The 19,129-nt window shown below is 56.5% G+C and overlaps 1 protein-coding gene across 2 annotated transcripts in view; it reads right to left on the reverse strand.

The window, feature by feature from the left end:
- The window catches only part of NECAB2 (N-terminal EF-hand calcium binding protein 2), a gene marked incomplete at its 5' end in the record, with an annotated part of 29,994 nt that overhangs the window by 1,742 nt on the left and 9,123 nt on the right, over positions 1-19,129 (reverse strand). For both annotated transcript variants that reach the window (XM_080829570.1, XM_080829571.1), the window contains 7 exons: positions 678-790; positions 1,395-1,448; positions 4,005-4,084; positions 4,240-4,364; positions 6,735-6,871; positions 18,348-18,445; positions 18,596-18,621. In XM_080829570.1, coding sequence (XP_080685696.1) covers positions 678-790; positions 1,395-1,448; positions 4,005-4,084; positions 4,240-4,364; positions 6,735-6,871; positions 18,348-18,445; positions 18,596-18,621 — 633 coding nt within the window. The remainder of the gene's footprint in view (positions 1-677; positions 791-1,394; positions 1,449-4,004; positions 4,085-4,239; positions 4,365-6,734; positions 6,872-18,347; positions 18,446-18,595; positions 18,622-19,129) is intronic.

Genomic DNA, 19,129 nt, shown 5'->3' on the forward strand with positions numbered 1-19,129 from the left:
CCCCCTCCCTCCCCTTCAGTAGGGCCGACTGTACCTGGGGCCGGGGCGGAGGCAGGGCGCTGCCTCCCGGAGTGTGGCTGACCGGGCGGGAAGGGGGCGAGGTGCTCAGATTCCGCCCTCTCCAGCCCCATCCTGATCTGGCCCCCTCCCAGCTGCTCTCGGGCCTGCTGCTTTCCCCCGGCTCCGCAGAACAGAACCCCAAGCATCCCCCAGGAGGAGGGTTCTCTGCCAGGGGCGGCATTCCCTGTAGAGTCCCCGGCAGTTCCAGCCCTAACTGCGCCAGACAGAAGCAGGGAAAGAGGCTGCTCCCCGGTGGGCATGACACCAGGCACACGAGAGCCCTGGGGCCCGGGCCGCAGCCCTCACGCAGTGCCACCAGCAAAGCCGAGGCTGCAGCAGGGAGCAGAGGGTGAGGCCCCGGGGGGTGGCCACGCGCTTGGAGGGAATACAGGCTGCCCCGGCCACTGGCCCAGTAAGCCCTGCGCATCCCCTCCTCCGCCGTCCCCTCCAGCAACCCCAGGGACGACGACGAAGCGGAAGCCGGGGAGCCGGAGTCCCGGCCACTGTACGACGCGGTGGGGCAAAGCCAGAACCCCAGGGGCCTCCCTGGGGCACAGTCTGACCTCGGGGGAGCCCGGCTCTGCCCTGCCCAGCCCTCCACCCCCGGCCCCACTCACTGGAAGCAACTCCCGGCCCCGGCAGTGCCGTGGAGGTACTGACGCAGGGAGTCCACGAACTCGCTCAGCTGTTCGGGGCACACGGCCATCTCCTGCCGGACCAGCTGCAGGTGCTGGGGGCCACGGAGAGGGGTGAGGGTGGGCACCCGCGGGCCGGCTGCCCCCTCGGCCCCTCTGGCCTCCCGGGACCCCTCCTGCCCCCGGGGCACAGCCCAAGACCTGGCCTCCGCAGACCCTCCCGCAGAGAGCTCAGACAACTCGGCCAACATAAAACCAGAGAAACCTCACAGGTACACACGTGCCCTTCGCGCTTACACGGGAAAACGGGCTAACGGGAGCGAGGACTGAAGAGCCCCAAGCTGACAGCAGCCCCGCCGATGCGGGACGCCCAAGAAGGGTGTTCACGGAGGCTCTAGGGATGTCGGGAGCCGCCTGCAAGGCACTCTGGTCTGAGAGGCAACATCCCCAGGCCCAGCACAATTCATGCCTGCTTCCATCTGTCCTGGTGTCACTGTGATTATCACTTTGCTCTGAGCTAAACTGTTTCTGAACAAAAAAACACCCCTGGGAGGGCTGGGTGGCCAGGAGCTAGGGCCGCATCTCCCCTGGTGGTGGTGCCGGGGCGGGGGCGTCAAGGACACGGAGCTGCCGGCATCGAGGCCGGGCTTGGGCAGGGATGGGGCCGCAGGAGAGGGGCGGGAAGGGACCAGGCCTCACCATGTTGGTGCCTTCTTCATCCGAGAGGCGCTGCTGAAGATCAAACCAAAGGGTCTGAAACCGAAACATACAAAGATGTGTTGGAGACAAAGGCCAGCTCCCCTAAGGAGGCCTCCGGGACTACCGCAATGAGAGCCATCAAAGAGCTCCAGCCTCCCCACCCCATGGTTCCAGGGGCTCTGGAGTCCCCGGGCGGCTAGACAGAGCTCGGTGCGTACACAGTGCTGGCTCCGAGGGGAGCTGGAAAGCCAGGCTGGGTGACGGGCTGCACAGCGGCCGAGAGCCCTTCTGGCCTTGGCATGTGGGAGCACTGGGAGGCCCAGAGGGCAACCAGATCTACCCAGGGGGCATTCTGCCAGCAGGGGAGGGTACTCTGGGGACATGCAGCCATGGGGGCTTGAGACTCGAATCCAGGATGCTGGGTTTTTGCCACAGCTGCTGGCAGAGCCCTGAGGTTCCCCATCAACGTACCAATCACCCTGAGTCCTAACCCCCGGTGCCTCGTGAATCTAATGCTCTTCACGGGCCGGTCTATTACCCCTGGCCTCCCACAGGCCTTGAACTAGGTGCTTTACAAATACATCTTGCTGAACTGTCCAGACTGTCTGAGGAAGACACTGCCCCCCGCCCCCACGAGCCCCAAGAAAGCAGGAACTGCGTGCACACGGCTCACGGCCCGGTGCCAGGGTCTAGAACACAGAACCCGACGGATGCTCCCGCTGTTTCAGAGCGGAGAACCCTGGCTCCGAAGGCCACGAAACCTGCGTGACTGGTGGAGACTGGGTTCAAAGCCAGGGTCTCTCACCTCCCAATCCACAGACTCCTGATTCTTCTCCAACTTGCGCACACCACTAAGACCATCTCTGCGCCTGCTCCTGTCCATCCTCCACGGGGATGGCCCGTGTCTCCCGCACAGTCACAGACACGGGATCCTTCCTCTCGTGTGGAGGACACACAACTGTGCGACATATTAGCTACTTAGGAGAACAGCCAGTGGTAATCGGGCCTGTGATCTGTGCGGTCACTACTTCTGAAATTCTCCAGGATGTCCCCTTACGCCTGGGCCCCAAATGGCCTCATTTCTGCAGCCGGTCCTGCAGAAGCTGCGGACTTTCAGAAACGCGGGGCTGCAAGGAGCTTTACAGGTGCCCAAGGTGTGCCTGGGGCCCTCACCTTACAACGCCGAGGCGGGCTCCTGGAGGCGGGGGTGCGGGGGCACCACGTCTGCCCCTCCCCCTCCAGCACCCCATCAGTCCCACCCAGGCAGAGCAGCCAGGCGCAGGCGGCACGCAGAGGGCGGGGCCCCCTGCCGACCCCGGATTGGCTCCTGCTGGCGGCCTGAACCAATCAGGGGCCGGCAGGAGGGGCCCCGCCCCGTCTCCAGGACACCCAGGTGCTCCGAGGTCTCCAGCCAGCTGGTTGTTAAGGCGACCGCGTGCTAAAAATAAGCTTCAAACAACCTCCCTCCCGAGGCGCCGCGGAGTTGTTATGGCAACCGGGCCTCAGGGTCCCGCCGAGCGTTCCCACCGCGCCCACTCGGCAGGCTTTCCGGGGAGGGGGCTCCCACCCCGGCCTCCGCCCTCAGGCTCCCCTCCCGCGGGTCTGGCCTCGGCCTCCCCCTGCGTGGGGAGCTCCGCCCCCGCGGATCCCTCCTCACCCCCAAATCCAGCAAAGTACTTTTTTGCCCTTTTGCCCAAGATGTGAAAAATCCAGAGACTTAGGGGACACGTACAATGGCTGTAACCGCTGAGCTCGCGGGGAGCGGCTACCCGGGGTCCCCCAAGCGGACACGTGCGTGCGTCTGGGTTTCGGTGTCAGAACATCCAGTAACGGCGGCCAACAACGGCTCAGAGTAGATGCTCCCCGCACGGCTGGCTCCGGGGGAGGCGCTCCGACCTCGTTTTCTTTCATCCTCACAAGGCCGGGGGTGGGAGGAGGACTACTCTGAATACTTCTGAGGCTGAGGCTCAGAGAGGGCAGTCACTGGCCCAGGGTCACACAGCTGCTAAGTGGCCTCAGGGGACATCAGCCCCGCCCACAGCCTCACATCAGACTTGCAGGCTCAAAGCCCTGCCTGCGGTACCGGTGACACCCCTGTGGGTCGCACCGTGAGGACCTACTGAGTGGTGAAATGTTCTCTGAAAACAGGATTCTGTAGAGACTGCGCCGTTTTTCTTTTATTACCCGTGGATGTACTGAACCATATTTGAAAGGGGTCATGAATGCCGCTGGTCACTGGAATGTTTCTAATCGCCTCTGGGACGTCGCCGTCCCTCACCTACCGCCTTTTGCCACCACCTGCCCAGGCCAGGCCCACCTTCCAGCAAAGCCTCAGGAAGCCTTGTTGCCTGGCGGTCCAGGCCCCTGCTGACTCCTTCCTGCTCCGAGACGCCCCTCCTGGCTGCCTCCAGCCCTGTGACAGCTCCCCCTCTCCCCTAGCACCTCTCCTTGGGCTGGTACAAGGGACACATTTCCCCTAATCTTGTTCTCTGTTCCCCCATTCCCCCTGGGGGATGTCCTCCCCAAGGTCCCTGGCTCCTGTCTGAACTCCAGGCCTGACCCTACATTCACTGGGTGCAGGGGAGAGGGGTGACGGCAGGGTGGGCTTACCTTACTCTCCAGCCGTCCTATCAGCTCTGCTAAGCGGCTAATCTGGGCTTCCAGGCCCTCCTCCTTGGGGTCTGCAGTGACTAAGGAAAAGGAACAGAGATGCTGATTGTGGGCAGTGTGAGGCCTGGGGGAGGGGAGAGGTGCCCTCAGCCCCCCCCCCCAGTCCCATCTGGAGGCCCAGGCTGCATCCGGGCCACCGCCGGTGTCCCCCCACCCCAGGGCGCCACTCTCTCACCAGATTGAAGACTCTTCCCTTGTTCTGTGGCCCCCAGCTTGGCGCTGGGGGCGTGGGGGGGCACAGCGCTTCCGGACCAGGTCTCCACCACGCCGTGGCTGGCTTTGCTGTGGTTCTGTCTGCAGCTGGAGTGGAGGAAACACACCCATGACGGAGGCCGCAGGACCCTGGCCGCTTGGACAAACACTAAGCACCCGTTGTGAGCAGAAATGCACACAGGTGACCCGGTGGGGTCCCATTCCCGTGATGCCGCCATAATGGCCTTGGTTTCCCGAGGAGCAAAGGAGGCCCACAGACAGGTGCCATCTGCAAGACCACACAGCTGGCAGACATTCTAGGACGACCCAGCCCTGGCTCTGTGCCCGGGGGAGTGGCGGTCCGTTCCAGGGTTGACACTGAGCCAGGCTTCTCCTCCCTGCCTCACTGGGGTCGGGTGGGGGGAGCCCGGGTCTGTACGAGCTCGACAGGCCCCCTCTGAAAACGGGAGCCCTAAGACAGAGTCCGGAGAGGGCACAGACCAGCACAGAAAAGTCAGTGCTCCTGCCCTCAGCCAGGCCCTAGAGAGAGGGGCCAGGCCCCACGTCCCGTCCCTGTCCACTGCCCCACGCACAACGATGCACACAGGCACAGAGGCACACAGCCCCAGCACGCCCTGATGGGCACACGCGGCTCATCACCAACAGTGTCTGGCCCAGGAGTGGGGGCTCGACCAATGCTTGGGGAGTGGCCAAACACCCCCATGCAAAGAGATGCTTGGGACACTCACCCCAGACCCGCAAATACACCCAGATGCACACACACCCCCGGGCATGTGGCCAACACGCCCTGTCCCGGGCTGCCTCCTGCCTTGGGACATTCTAGACTTTGTCTCCCGTGATCCTGAGAGCTCAGCAAGCCATGCCCCCCATAATGCAGGGCCACCCCAAGTCTTCCGGGAGGGGAAAGGCGGGTGGAGTCTTTGAGGTGTCCATCCTGACACTCCACAAACCAGCAGCAAATTCAATGTGGCTGTCACACCACAAATGCGCACCAGGGCAGTCCCGCAGGGGCCCCAGACTTGGAACCGGTGGCTGGCACCTGCACAGGGGAGCCGAAGGGGACCTGCCGCCCCGGGGGCGAATTAGCGGAGATTCGGGGCGGTTCGAGGTGGGGGAGTGCATGTGGAGATGTGCCTCCCCCTCGTGAACGGTTCCCTCTGCCACCAAGGTCCCAAAGGAAGGTCCCAGCATGGGGCTGGTGACACAAGATGGGACATGCACAGAGCAGGGAATCAGCCCCCGACAGCACCCAGTGACACCTGTCCTACCGCGGGAGACAACACGCAGCTTTGAATCCAGACGCTGACCCAAAACGAAGGGAAGCTCCGTGTCAGCCTCCAGAGCTCTGGGGACCCGTCCAGTCACAGGCCTGAGCACGGACAGAGACAGAGCTGTGGGCTCAGCAACCCGGGACTCCAATCCAGCAGGCGTGGGCGGGGGCCACAGGCAGAGGCCACGGGCGGGGGCCGGACACCTGCACTTGACATTTCCCTGGTGCTGTGCCCACAGGTGCCCAGAGCACACACATTTGGGGAACAGCGTCCCTGAGCAGCTTTTGCAATCCTATCTGGCTGGCACCAGCCCTCACCAGCCACACATCACGTGCTCGAACCCCCCACGGGACAGCCACCGACACCCTGGCCCCGACAAGCCACGTGGTTCCTGTCCACTGTTTCTCTTTATGTCTCCTCCACACCAGATGCATCGGCTGTTCTGGAAAGGGGGGTGTGTCTCAACTTGGGACGGCAAATGTGAGGGTTCCTGGCCCCCAGGGGAAGGAGAGAGACTCCTCTCTGGACCCCGGGCCGCCTTCCCCACACAGATGGTCGTCCTTGACTTTGACACGCAAACGCAGCCTGAATCACTGCACTTCTCTTCCGGTCCTGCAAAGAAAGTCGGGGGTTTGGGGCTGCTACTCTTTCTGTAAGGCGTTTGAGACCCCGGTCTCCCCTTCTAACAGATGGAGGGGAGGGCAGGCCTCGGGCTCCCCCGCATCCCAGGGGCCTGGTTTTCTAGCTACGTCGCCGGCGGCTCACGGAAGCTTCTCCAGTGATGGCAACCACGGAGTTTCCAGAATTTACTTCCGGGTTTCAAGAAACGAGCCAAATAATAGAACAGTCTTAGGTAACAACCTAAGTGAGAGGTACAGGTACCTGGTGCACCGGTCAGGCTCTCGGAAATGGTCTTAACTCCACGCATGTGTACACAGCGCACGCGGGTCCCGCATGCAAACCCCGTGTTCTGCACAGACAGTGCCTCATTCCACGCTCACGTCGCTGAAGAGGCAGGGATCGAACTGCCCCCACTTTCCAGGTGGGGAAATAGAGGCACAGAGAGGTGCAGCCCCTTGCCCAAGGCCCCCCAGCCCCCAAGCACACACGTGGCCCCAGCAAGCTGCAGATGCCGTGGGCGTGGGCGACGCGGCCCCAGGGGGACCCAGGGAGGCCCGGGACACACCGGATCTGGCTGGTCTGCTCCTCGATGGCCTCCACGGCGCTCTCCACAGAGCTCAGCAGCGACTGGATCTGATTGGCCGTCTCCTTCAGAAGAAAGCGTGTCACAAACTGGTCCACGTTGCTCCCGCCCTCGTACACCTGTGGAGGGAAGGGGCACAGATGGGAGAGGGGTTACGGAGGGAACTTAGGGGTGGGGTCTGGCACAGAGCTGGGGGGGCACCTGGGGCTGGTGTCTGCCTCGCAGGAGGAAATGGGGATGCCAGGGCCACCCATGTCTGGGGGACAGTAGAGCTCCTGTGTCAGGACACAGGCCATAAGGATTTGGAGACGAGGTCGGAGCCCTCGCTTCACCATGTACTGGTTCCTCCCCTCTGGGACGATGACAGGAGTCACCCTAGCATCTATCTCACAAGGTCATCTGGAGGACTGAACGACAACACGCTCAGGGCCGTGCCTGTCCCAAAGCAAGTGCTCAGTGACCAGCAGCTGCCGTGATAAAGATGAAGCTGACGCTGGTAACATGGATGATGGTGGTGACGATACTGGCGGTGACGGTGAAGACGGGATGTTGGTGGTGGTGATGGTGATGGAGAGGATGGCAGTGACAATGGTGGTGGTGATGGTGGTGATGAAGATGGCAGTGACAATGACAGTGATGGTGGCAGTGATAACAATGATGGTGATGATGGTGGTGATGATGGTGGTGATGGTGGTGGTGCAGATGGTGATGAAGATGATGGAAGTGACAATGACGGTGATGGTGGCAGTGATAACAATGATGATGGTGATGATGGTGATATAGTGGTGGTGGTGATGGTGATAGTGATGATGGTGGTGGTGGTGGTGATAGTGGTGATGGTGGTCATGATGATGGTGATGATAGTGATGATGGTGGTGATGGTGGTGGTGATGATCGTGATGGTGATAGTGGTGATGGTGGTGACGAAGATGGCAGTGACAATGACAGTGATGGTGGCAGTGATAATGACAGTGATGACAGTGGTGATGATGGTGGTGGTGCAGATGGTGATGAAGATGACGGCAGTGACAATGATATGGTGGCAGTGGTGCTGGTGATAGTGGTGATGATGGTGGTGGTGACGGTGGCGGTGCGGATGGTGACGAAGATGATGGCAGTGACGATGATGGCGGCAGTGGTGCTGGTGCTGATGGTGATGGTGGTGGCAGCGATGGTGATAAGAGCATGAGGACAGCGTCTGTGAAGACGATGCCGGTGAGGGGCGGCAGGGATGAGCGAGCTTCACCGGCGCTGGTGGTCCTGATGTCTTGCTCACAGGGAACAATAATGACCGGAGAAGACCACACGACCCATCCCCCTCTCTCCTCCGAGGACGATTCCTTGGGCTCCCGGGCCTCCGTGCGCTCCTCAGAGAAACGGAAGAAGACTCAAGAGCGACAAGAGAGGTTCACCAGGCCCCTCTCACGGGAAGGCCGGAGACTCCATCCCAGCAGGAGGGGGCGGCAGGGAGTATGGGGGGGACCGGGGGACGGAGACTCCGAGGCCGCGAGGAGCGCGCCGTGGGGAGAGGAGGAGGAAGACGGTTTCCCCAGGTTTTGCTCTGCGGTGGGAGACGGAATGGCCCCTCCTGTCAAGAGTTGGCCGCGAAGACCTTTCTCAAGGCTTCTGGATCCGGAGGAGATCCCCCTGGCTTCAGAGGGCTTGACGGTGGAACCGAGAAGGTTCTGGCTTAGCCGGGTCACTCAACGATGATAAGGGATCAAAGGGCACCGGGTTGGGGACGCTGGTCCCCGGAACGCTGTGCGCCTCTCCCGCCGCCTCAGCCAACACCCACCCTCCCGAGCCGGCTGCCCGGCACCGTGGCATTCCGCCCGGTCCCCGCAAGGCCAGGGACGACAGGGCTCTCAAGGACAGCAAACTAAGCCATCTGTCACTCTGACTGCAAGTTAATTAGCAATGAGCGCGCAAGGGAAGCATGGCTAGAGACAGAGAGGGAAACAGAGGCAGGCGTGGGGAGTGAGGGGAGCAGGGGCAGGCACACGCAGGGAGGTGTGTGGAGGGGGGTGGCCTGTGCCAACACCGGCGACGAGCCCTGACAGGGAATGACTCTGTGGCGGAAGGTAGATAAGGCTCTGGTCCCCTAAAGCGTTTCAGTGACGGCGGAAAGCGCTCTCAATCCCGGGATCAGCGGGCCCCGGACGAGTGAACGGCCGAGAAGATGTAATGGGGTAAGAACTTACATGCAAAGACAGAAAACCCGCTAGAAACCGTCAGGCAGAAAGATGAGCTGCAGCAAGTGTGTTAGAAGCACCTCGATCTGTGGCTGAGGTTGCAAAGATCCAGGAGAGAAAGACGAGTTATCTGCCAAAGGGGTGAAAATGCAGCCTTGACAGATCTCTCCTCCACCGCCACCGATGCCTCAGCCGAGACGCCACATCCAGATTCCAGAAGGAAAGGATCAGATCTGGGAATTCTGTACCGGGCAGACCCACGACACAGAGATTGGCATGTCTCTGAAAGGCTACCCGATGAGCGCCTTTCCAGCCGCCACGCCTCGGAATTTCCCCTCGAAACAGCCAGGGTCGAATCAGAGAGAGAACTTGTGATCAGGGAAGTCGTGAGAAGTAGCCGCAGTGATGGTCCAATTAAATTTAAAGTTAGAGAGGCCGGGAAAGAAAAATATTCATCATCGCTTCATTTTGATCCCCCCTGGATTATGTCAATAAAGAGGGCACAAGTACGGGAAAAAAATCTGAAAACCTCGAACGTCCTTTAATTCCACCAGGAGGCACAGGTAGTGTCTTTTATTAGGTGGTATAAAAGCCGTGAAGGGCACCCACCCCGCGCCTGCTTGCTGCGTGGCCAGTGAACAATGAAGGCTACAATGTTTCCCTTCGAAATCCCAATCAACAGCTCTGAAGACAGCCGACCCTAAACTGCCCCAGGGAAGAGGAAGCACAGAACTTGGGAAGCATCAGAGTCCAACAGCAGTCAGAGCGGACAGGTTGTACCAATAAAAGCAAGTAGAAAGCGGCCTGGGGCGCCTGGGGGGCTCAGTGGGTTAAGCCTCTGCCTTCCGCTCAGGTCATGGTCCCAGGGTCCTGGGATCGAGCCCCGCACCACCGGGCTCTCTGCTCAGCAGGGAGTCTGCTTCCTCCTCTCTCTGCCTGCCTCTCTGCCTACTTGTGATCTCCATCTGTCAAATAAATAAAAAAATATGTTAAAAAAGAAAGAAAGAAAGAAAGCAGCCTGAGTTCCCTCTTGTAAGCACAGTCCCAGACTTGAAATGAGAGCCACACGGAGGCACTTCTGAACCAAAACGGCAGCAGGAGATGAACGACGTCAAGCCTGTGCAAAAAAATCCTGCCACCAAATTTGGTCAGACGAACAGGACGAGTCGTGGTTTATCACTCGAGGATGGGATTTAAAGGACACGGTATTCCACAGGTTAGAAGGGTCAGGATACAACGGCAAAATCTAGCAGAGCAAGGGCAGGGCTCTACCGAACCTTCATGCAATGGGAGAGAGAAAATGGCTATTAGCACGGCCGTGGAGGGGCACGGGGGGGGGCTCAGTCGGTTGAGCATCTGTCTTCCGCTAGGGTCACGATCCCAGGGTCCCGGGATGGAGTCCCGCATCGGGCTCCCTGCTCAGCGGGGACCCTGCTTCTCCCTCTGCGTGCTGCTCCCCCTCCTTGTGCTTTCTTTCTCTCTCTCACAAATAAAATCTTAAAAAAAATAAAAATAAATAAATAAACAATGCAATGGGGTCTCAGAGGGACGCAGCCGCTTCCTAAAGCAATTCTGCTCTATACCCAAGCCGTGGACTGTTCATATGCTTTGACCCAGTCATTTCACTTTGGATCACTCATCCTTAAGAAATCATGCAAAATGTGCGTAAATGTTTATGTCCAAGGTTACAGTATTATTTGTAATAGAAAAACCCGGTAATATTCTAATATGCCCCAAAGAGCAGAACAGTAAGTACATTTAAATATGAATATTTAAAAAGATGCTTCTGGACAGTTTTAATAACGAGGGGAAAGTATTTGTTAAAATATTAGGTGGAAAAAAGGCAAAAAATAAGTTTTTGTGCACAGAACGATATTAAGTATATTGAAGAAAGTCACAGGGGAACAAAAAAGGCTCAGAGGTAATAAGGTAATAAACTAACATGATTAACAGTGGTGAGGACGGTGCAAGTCAGAAACGATTTGAAATTCTTCTTCATACTTTTCTCTATTTCCTAAATTTTGGACGTTGAACCTGTACCATTTGTATAATAAAAACATAACAGAAGTCTACGTGCGTCAAACAACAGAGCTAAAAATATAGTAAGGGAACACATTAAAAATACAGAGATTAAATCATTCGGCGTGACAAATTAGCTCATCACTGTCTCAGAGGACAGATAAATTAGACAATAAGAACCAGGAATGGAGGGGCGCCTGGGGGGCTCAGTGGGTTAAGCCTCTGCCTTTGGCTCAGGTCTTGATCTCAGGGTCCTCGGATCGAGCCCCGCATCGGGCTCTCCGCTCAGCGGGAAGCCTGGTTCCCCCATGCTCTCTGCCTGCCTCTCTGCCTACTTGTGATCTGTCAAATAAATAAATAAAATCTTAAAAAAAAAAAAAGAAACAGTAATGGAAAGGCCATTGTCAGGAAAGTGTGAAAGTGTTCACATTGGACAAGAAAGCTTATGACTGGGTCTCCTGTCTAGTACCTCTGTGCTAAGTCTCCCTTTGTTTTAGAGTGACTCTTAAAACTCTCTAGAACGTAGAATAGAGACGATATTGCAAAGAATTCTCATCTACAGAAGCACACATGAATTCTGTCTGGCAGAGTGCAAGGGACTGTCATTGTCACTGGGGACAGGGCCAACTCTGCCTTTATTCACAAAGTCATTCCAGAATTCCTGGTCGTTTCTCTACATGGTGTGTGTTCTCTGAACTTTCCTTTGAGCTAGCTGTGACCTCTTACCGGTTCTCACCTTAGTTCCTGAGTCCTCTCGATATTCATACTAATGATACGGAAAGTAGGAAGCTAAGACGAGTAACAAAAATAATTCTTAATTTTGATTATTTACAGTCACTACTTTGAAGTCGGTCGAAATTAAATCATGAGTACCTTTTTAATTAAACAGAGACAACATGGTAAATAATATAAAGATTTGATATGAAAAACTGTATATGTGACCCAAGTAATTGTAAATGAGAGATGTGAATTCTGTATTTCTGAGATTAAAATTATTGAAGAAAATTCCTATCTGGAGACCAAAAAAAAAAAAAAAGTCTTATGGCTTTAAGTGATTTTCTCAACTTTGAAACCAAAACTTAAGGAGTGACTGGTGAGGGGAGACCTGGGCGGCTCAGTTGTTAAGCGTCTGCCTTTAGCTCAGGTTGTGTGACCCAGATCCTGGGATCGAGTCCTGAGCCGGGCTCCTTGCGCAGTGGGGAGCCTGCTTCTCCCTCTCCCTTTCTCCCTGGTCATTCAGTCTCTCTCACTCTCAAATAAATAAATAAAATCTTAAAAAAAAAAAAATAAAGGAGGGGCACCTGGGTGGCTCAGTGGGTTGAGCCTCTGCCTTCGGCTCAGGTCATGATCTCAGGGTCCTGGGGTCGAGCCCCGCATCGGGCTCTCTGCTCAGCGGGGAGCCTGCTTCCTCCTCTCTCTCTGCCTGTCTCTCTCCCTACTTGTAATCTCTCTGTGTGTGTGTCAAATAAATAAATAAAATCTTAAAAAAAAAAAAAAGGAGTGGCACGGTGATGTTATTAGCATCTCTAATATAAATAAAAATCTTGGGGTTGACCACAATGAGGTACCGCATGCATTTTTCATTTGTACGAGAGACACGGTTTCCCTTCTTTACAACGAGTCTTAGTAAGACACATGTTCTAACACCGAAGGGACAGCCATTTTCCGATTTCCCGTTCTGGAAAGTATGATCCCCATTTTCCACTAGAGCACCCACGAGGTCATTATCAAAACAGCTCAAGCACCACATCACTTGGAAATCACACGGTGTGAGAGCGGCGGGGAAACCGGGGCTGCTCGCTTCCATCCCCGCACGGTGACCGCACGGGGAAGCCCGGGGTGAGCAGGGATGCGGCAGAGGTCCGGGGAGAGTCAGGAAGGAGGTGCCTCCCCACGAGCGAATCCCGAATCCTGAGAATCCCGGCTGTGGGGAAAACATCCAAGGTCAAGGTTGAAGACGTCCAGCCGGGCTGTCAGAAGAACGGAAGCCCCGCTCTTCCCACGTGGAAAAGAGCAGCGACCACCAGCCCGCGGACACAGGACGGAGGAGAGAAGGCTGGAAACCGCAGCTACAGCAGGAACCGTCTCGGGAAATGGAAAGACGTGTCGAGGGGCTGCGCATCTGGGCAAAGCTGGGGGCGCCCGGGTGGCCCAGGCGGTTGAGAGTCTGACTCTTGATTTTGGCTCAGGTCGTGATCTCAGGGTCGTGGGATCGGGAAGGAGCCCCAAGTCAGGCTCTGCGCTGGGTGGGGAGTCTGCTGGAGCTTCTCTTTCCTTCTCCCTCTGTCCCTCCCCCATGGTTGCTCACATGCTCTCTTTCTAAAATAACTAATAAAATGTTAAAAAAAAAAAACAAACAGGGGGCACCTGGGTGGCTCAGTGGGTTAAAGCCTCTGCCTTCAGCTCGGGTCATGATCCCAGGGTCCTGGGATCGAGCCCCACATCGGGCTCTCTGCTCGGCGGGGAGCCTGCTTCCCCCTCTCCCTCTCTGCCTCCCTCTCTGCCTGCCTCTCTGCCTACTTGTGATCTCTGTCAAAAAAAAAAAAAAAAAAAACAGGTAAAACTGTCAAATAGAAGTTTTTAAAACGCAGCCCAACAGGACAAACATTAAAACAAGACTAGAGCTACAGAAGCAGATGTTTTGTTGAATTCAATCTCCATCAAGTTCCTGTTTGGGGTCAAAGAAAATTTTAGATTTTTAAAAAAATCATCAACGTGATATGATACTTTATGTGGAAACCCCAAAAGACTCCACTCCAGAACTGCTAGAACTTGTACAGGAATTCAGTAAAGTGTCAGGATATAAATCAATGCACAGAAATCAGTTGCATTTCTCTACATCAACAACAAGACAGAAGAAAGAGAAATTAAGGAGTCGATCCCATTTACAATTGTACCCAGAACCATAAGATACCTAGGAAAAAACCTAACCAAAGAGGCAAAGAATCTGTACTCAGAAAACTATAAAGTACTCATGAAAGAAGTTGAGGATGACACAAAGAAATGGAAACTCGTTCCATGCTCATGGATTGGAGGAACAAATATTGTGAAAATATTTACGCTACCAAGAGCAATCTACACATTTAATGTCATTCCTATCAAAATACCATCAATTTTTCGAATAGCCAGAGGAATGCTGAAAAAGAAAGCCAAAGCTGGCGGCATCACAATTCCAGACTTCAAGCTCTATTACAAAGCTGTCATCATCAAGACAGCATGGTACCGGCACAAAAACAGACACATAGATCAATGGGACAGAAAAGAGAGCCCAGAAATAGACCCTCAACTCTATGGTCAACTAATCTTCGACAAAGCAGGAAAGAATGTCCAATGGGAAAAAAGTCTCTTCAACAAATGGTGTTGGGAAAACTGGACAGCCACATGCAGAAGAACGAAACTGGACCATTTCCTGACACCACACATAAAAATAGACTCAAAATGGATGAAGGACCTCAATGTGAGAAAGGAATCCATCAAAATCCTTGAGGAGAACGCAGGCAGCAACCTCTTTGACCTCAGCTGCAGCAACTTCTTCCTAGAAACATCTCCAAAGGCAAGGGAAGCAAGGGCAAAAATGAACTATTGGGACTTCATCGAGATCAAAAGCTTCTGCACAGCAAAGGAAACAGTTAACAAAACCAAAAGACAGCTGTCAGAATGAGAGAAGATATTTGCAAATGACAGATCAGATAAAGGGCTAGTATCCAAAATCTATAAAGAACTTCTCAAACTCAACACGCAAAGAACAAATAATCCAATCAAGAAATGGGCAGAGGACATGAACAGACATTTCTGCAAAGAAGACATCCAGATGGCCAACAGACACATGAAAAAGTGCTCCACATCACTCGGCATCAGGGAACTACAAATCAAAACCACAGTGAGATACCACCTCACACCCGCCAGAATGGCTAAAATTAACAAGTCAGGAAATAGCAGAAGTTGGCGAGGATGTGGAGAGAGGGGAACCCTCCTACACTGTTGGTGGGAGTGCGAGTTGGTACAGCCACTCTGGAAAATGGCATGGACTTTCCTCAAAAAGTTGACAATAGAGCCACCCTACAACCCAGCAATCGCACTACTGGGTATTTACCCTAAAGATACAAACATAGTGATCCTAAGGGGCACGTGCACCCTAATGTTCATAGCAGCAGTGTCCACAATAGCCAAACTATGGAGAGAACCTAGATGTCCATCAACAGATGAATGGATAAAGAATATGTGGTGTATATATATACAATAGAATACTATGCAGCCATCAAAAGAAATGAAATCTTGCCACTTGCGACGACGTGGATGGAACTAGAGGGTATTATGCTGAGCGAAATAAGTCAATCAGAGAAACACAATTATCATATGATGTCCCTGATAAGAGGAATTTGAGAGGCAGAGTTGGGGGTTTGGGGGGTAGGGAGGGAAAAAAAGAAACAAAATGGGATCGGGAGGGAGACAAACCATAAGAGACTCTTAATCTCAGGAAACAAACTGAAGGTTGCTGGGGGTTGGGGGGTGAGGGATGGGGTGGCTGGGTGGTGGACACTGGGGGCAGTGTGTGCTCTGGTGAGTGCTATGAACTGTGTAAGAGTGATGCTTCGCAGACCTGTACCCCTGAAGCAAATAATACATTGTATGTTAATTAAAAAAATCATCAACATACTACGCATGACTGATCGCGAAGCTGAATGTGTCCATGACAGTTTTATTTAAAACAGCACTAAAAGGGACACAAAAAGTCAAATGCTTCACTGAAACCAGGGTGACCTCAAAGGTCGATGAAAATACTTCCCCCTCCCCTCCTCCGAGTTGGACCTTGACCCCAGGGTCCTGCATAAGTTCCTTTTATTTTTGAATAAAAAAAGGATTCCCTGGTGGAGAAGCAGATTCACACACAACAAGATCTTCCAAACCCACAATTCATCCCCAGATCAATGTCCAGCAGCAATTTCCAAGGGAGACCAAGCGAGAGCTCAGCGCTGCGACAGAGGGTCCCAGCGCTGCGACAGAGGGTCCCGGCGCCGCCGGGGTTTCTCCCAGGGACTGAAGGGATGTTCAGCAGAAGACACTCCAGGAATAGAATCCACCCCGCCAAGAGCTGAAGGAGACTCACGCCATCCGAAGGAAATTTAAAAGACTCACTACGACCTCATAAGACGCAATGTAATGAAGGGAAGGCAAAAATATATATATATTTTTTAACAGGCTGAAGAGGATTCTAAAAACAGAGCTGGTATTAATATTGTCATTAGTGGAGAAATACTGGAGAAACACACTTGAAAATCACGAGCCACAAGAGGAAGCCTGACGCGGCCGCTGCATCGGGGGGAGGAAAGGCAGCAGGACGCGCCCCAGAAATCAGAGGGCTGCGCGCCCCAGGAACCGAGAAGTCAAGTGCACCGGGTCCCCGCTCACGCCGGGACCCCGCAGTCCCAGAAGCCAGCGGTCCACACGGATCGACACCGACGCAGGGGAAGCATCCCAGAGGACCACGAGCTGCACGGCTACCAGCAAAAATCGGTTCGAGAACCGGCCAGAAAAAGGAATGCCCGCTGCTCCTGCCGACACCAGCAGTCACCGGCCCCGCTGGAAATGCGCAGAAGACCTCCCCGGGCATCCCGTGCGCCTGGCTTCCCAGACCAGACTCTCGAGAACCGGTCCAGGTCCTACTGGTAGATGTTCGAGTCCTCTCCTTGATGGAGACTGAGGTCCCCCTGGCAGAGTTATGGTCAGACCCAGACGGAAGCGAGCACGTGGGTGACACCTGAGATGGCCTCGCCGGGAGGTGGCTCCACCCCCGAGGGGGTCCCGTCGGGGCACGTGGGGCGCGTCTCCCGGCCCATCAGGCGCGGAGCTGGGCAGCTACCCCGGGTCCGGGCAGGGATCCCAGGGTCTGGGCTCTTTCCATGCTCCCCTGCAAACCCATTGCCCACCCACTATGTTCAGAACATCCACCCCAAATCCAGGCGATGACAGGCAACGGCTCCTATACGGTATTTACAACAGGCTCTGAGACCCAAACCCAGACAGCAGGACAGGAGGAGAGGCACGCGCCGCGGGTACACGGAGACTCAGGACCAGGCCCAGCTTTTCTGAGACGGAGAGGAAGAAAGCGATTCTCCGACAGACGCAGGGCAGTAACCGAGAACCACTGGGGAAAACCGTACAGAATTCGTCTTGCTTCTGTCCGGGCAGACGACAGGAGCCTTAATGCTAGGACAGTCATCTCTGCTCTGTGCCAGGCCCCGTGCAAAGCGGCTGGGAGACCGTACTTCATTCAACCCCCTGAAAACTGGAAGGGGAACACTGCATTCCACAGATGGAGAAACTGAGGCTCGCGGGGGGAAGGGACTGGCCCGGGGGGTGGGGGGCGGCTTTCAGTCTGGTCTACGTGTCCCTTACCACGTCCCCCTCCCCCCTCCCTCCCTGCACGCCTCGCTCAGTGGGCTGCACCCCCTCAGGGCCGACGGGCCCTCCTGTCACCCCCCAGGTGGGCCCGGAGTCCAGGGCCGTGCTCGGTAGCTCCTGCCAGGTCCCTGCCTCAGCACCCCTCGCTGAGCCCGCGGCGGCGGCACCTGGCGGACTCCGCAGGGTTCCGTCTTCAGAGCTACGAGATGGGACTGGTGACCGTGTGACAGTGGCCACCCCAGGGCTGGCCAGTGCGGGTCCTCGGCAAGCCCAGCGTACCCCTTCTCTGATGCCTGCCCTTCCAGCAGCCCCCGGCCCGGTGGGGTGCAGACCCCGAGGCTGGGGGACGGGCTGCTTCTGCCCCTGGGCTTCAACAGAGATGGCACGACGCCCAGCCCCCAACCCGGCCCCCGCTCCCTGCCTCCTGTCCTCCTCCAGGGCGCGCGGGGAGGTGACGGCACTGTGGGCAGAGCGGCTGGAGAGACCGCTCTCTGGGACACGCAGGGGTCCCTGCACTGGGCTTGCTCCCAACACTCCGAGCGGTCCTGCCACCCAGACAGGGTGCTCACGCCGGACACTGTGCAAGCCTCAGCCAAGCGCAGACGCAGGAACCCGTGCCTTTCCCTCCCCTGCCGTCCTACAACCCTGCTGCAGGAGGGCGTGAGACTGTCGGGTCCCTCTCCTGTCCGAGGGCGCTGGAGGGCTCGGGGAGGCCACTGCTCCCTTTCTAGCGCCGCGTGCCCAGACCACGCGCAACTCCAGGAAACGGCCTCACGCTCCCCACCAGACGCTGCAGGACCGGGCTGTTCACCACGCCGCTCCACCCGCCTCCACCAGCTCCCTTTGGGAGCCCCCAGGAAAGCCCACCCCAGAGCCAGACCCACCCAGCGCTCAGCATCCCAAGTCCAGGCCCCTTGGCTGAGGACGCTCTGGAGCAAATCCCAGACGCCGGAGCCCCAGGGGCCACCCACACCCCCCTGACCTTCTTGGTGTAGCCCATCGCCTTCAGGACAGAGTGGTTCAAGGTCTCCAAGGAGGCCAAGACGTCCTCATAATCGCCCATGTGGTCCACAAAGTAATCTGAGGGAAGGCAAAGCAAAGGTCAGGGGCAAAGGAGGAGGACCCCCCCCCCCCCGCGGGGCCTCCCATGCATCCCACCTGTGCCCTCGGTGCTCCCCAGAGTCCCATCCCACCACCCCAGTCCTGGTCCCTGCAGAGCTGGGCACCTACCACATAGCTCCTTGGTGTCCACGTGGCTGCAGAGAGAAGGAGGGAGACTCAGGTCAGGCCTGTCCCTGTCCCGTCCGCCCTCCCCCTCCGCAGGGTGCATGGCCCCGGGCTGCCCGCTGTGCCTCATCTGTCATCATCCACTGCGAGCCCTGCTTCACGCATGAGGTCAAGGACACTTCCCTCCCAAGGACGGAGCAGGGAACCACCCCCCCCCCCCGCTCACTTCCTCTCCCCACTCTGCTGCCCAGGTCATGAGCATACGGGACACGGACTGGGCCTAGGCCAGGGGCTGGAAGAAGGGAGGGAATGGGACAGAAGACGGGGCCCATAACTAGTACGGGCTTCCCCCAGGGCATGCCTGCCTGCTGGGTCCTGGGGCTCTGGGGAGTCTTGGGACAGCCCTCCTTGTCCCCACCCTCGCTCTGGGGTCCCGCATCCCCATGCCTACAACGTGGAGAGGACAATGTCCTTCCTCGGAGGAGACTAAGCCCCAGAATGCCACCCACGCTGGGGAAGGTGCAGGCAGCCGCCTCC

Source organism: Martes martes, assembly GCF_963455335.1.
Source record: "Martes martes genome assembly, chromosome: 17".
In the NCBI taxonomy this organism is placed as follows: Eukaryota; Metazoa; Chordata; class Mammalia; order Carnivora; family Mustelidae; genus Martes; species Martes martes.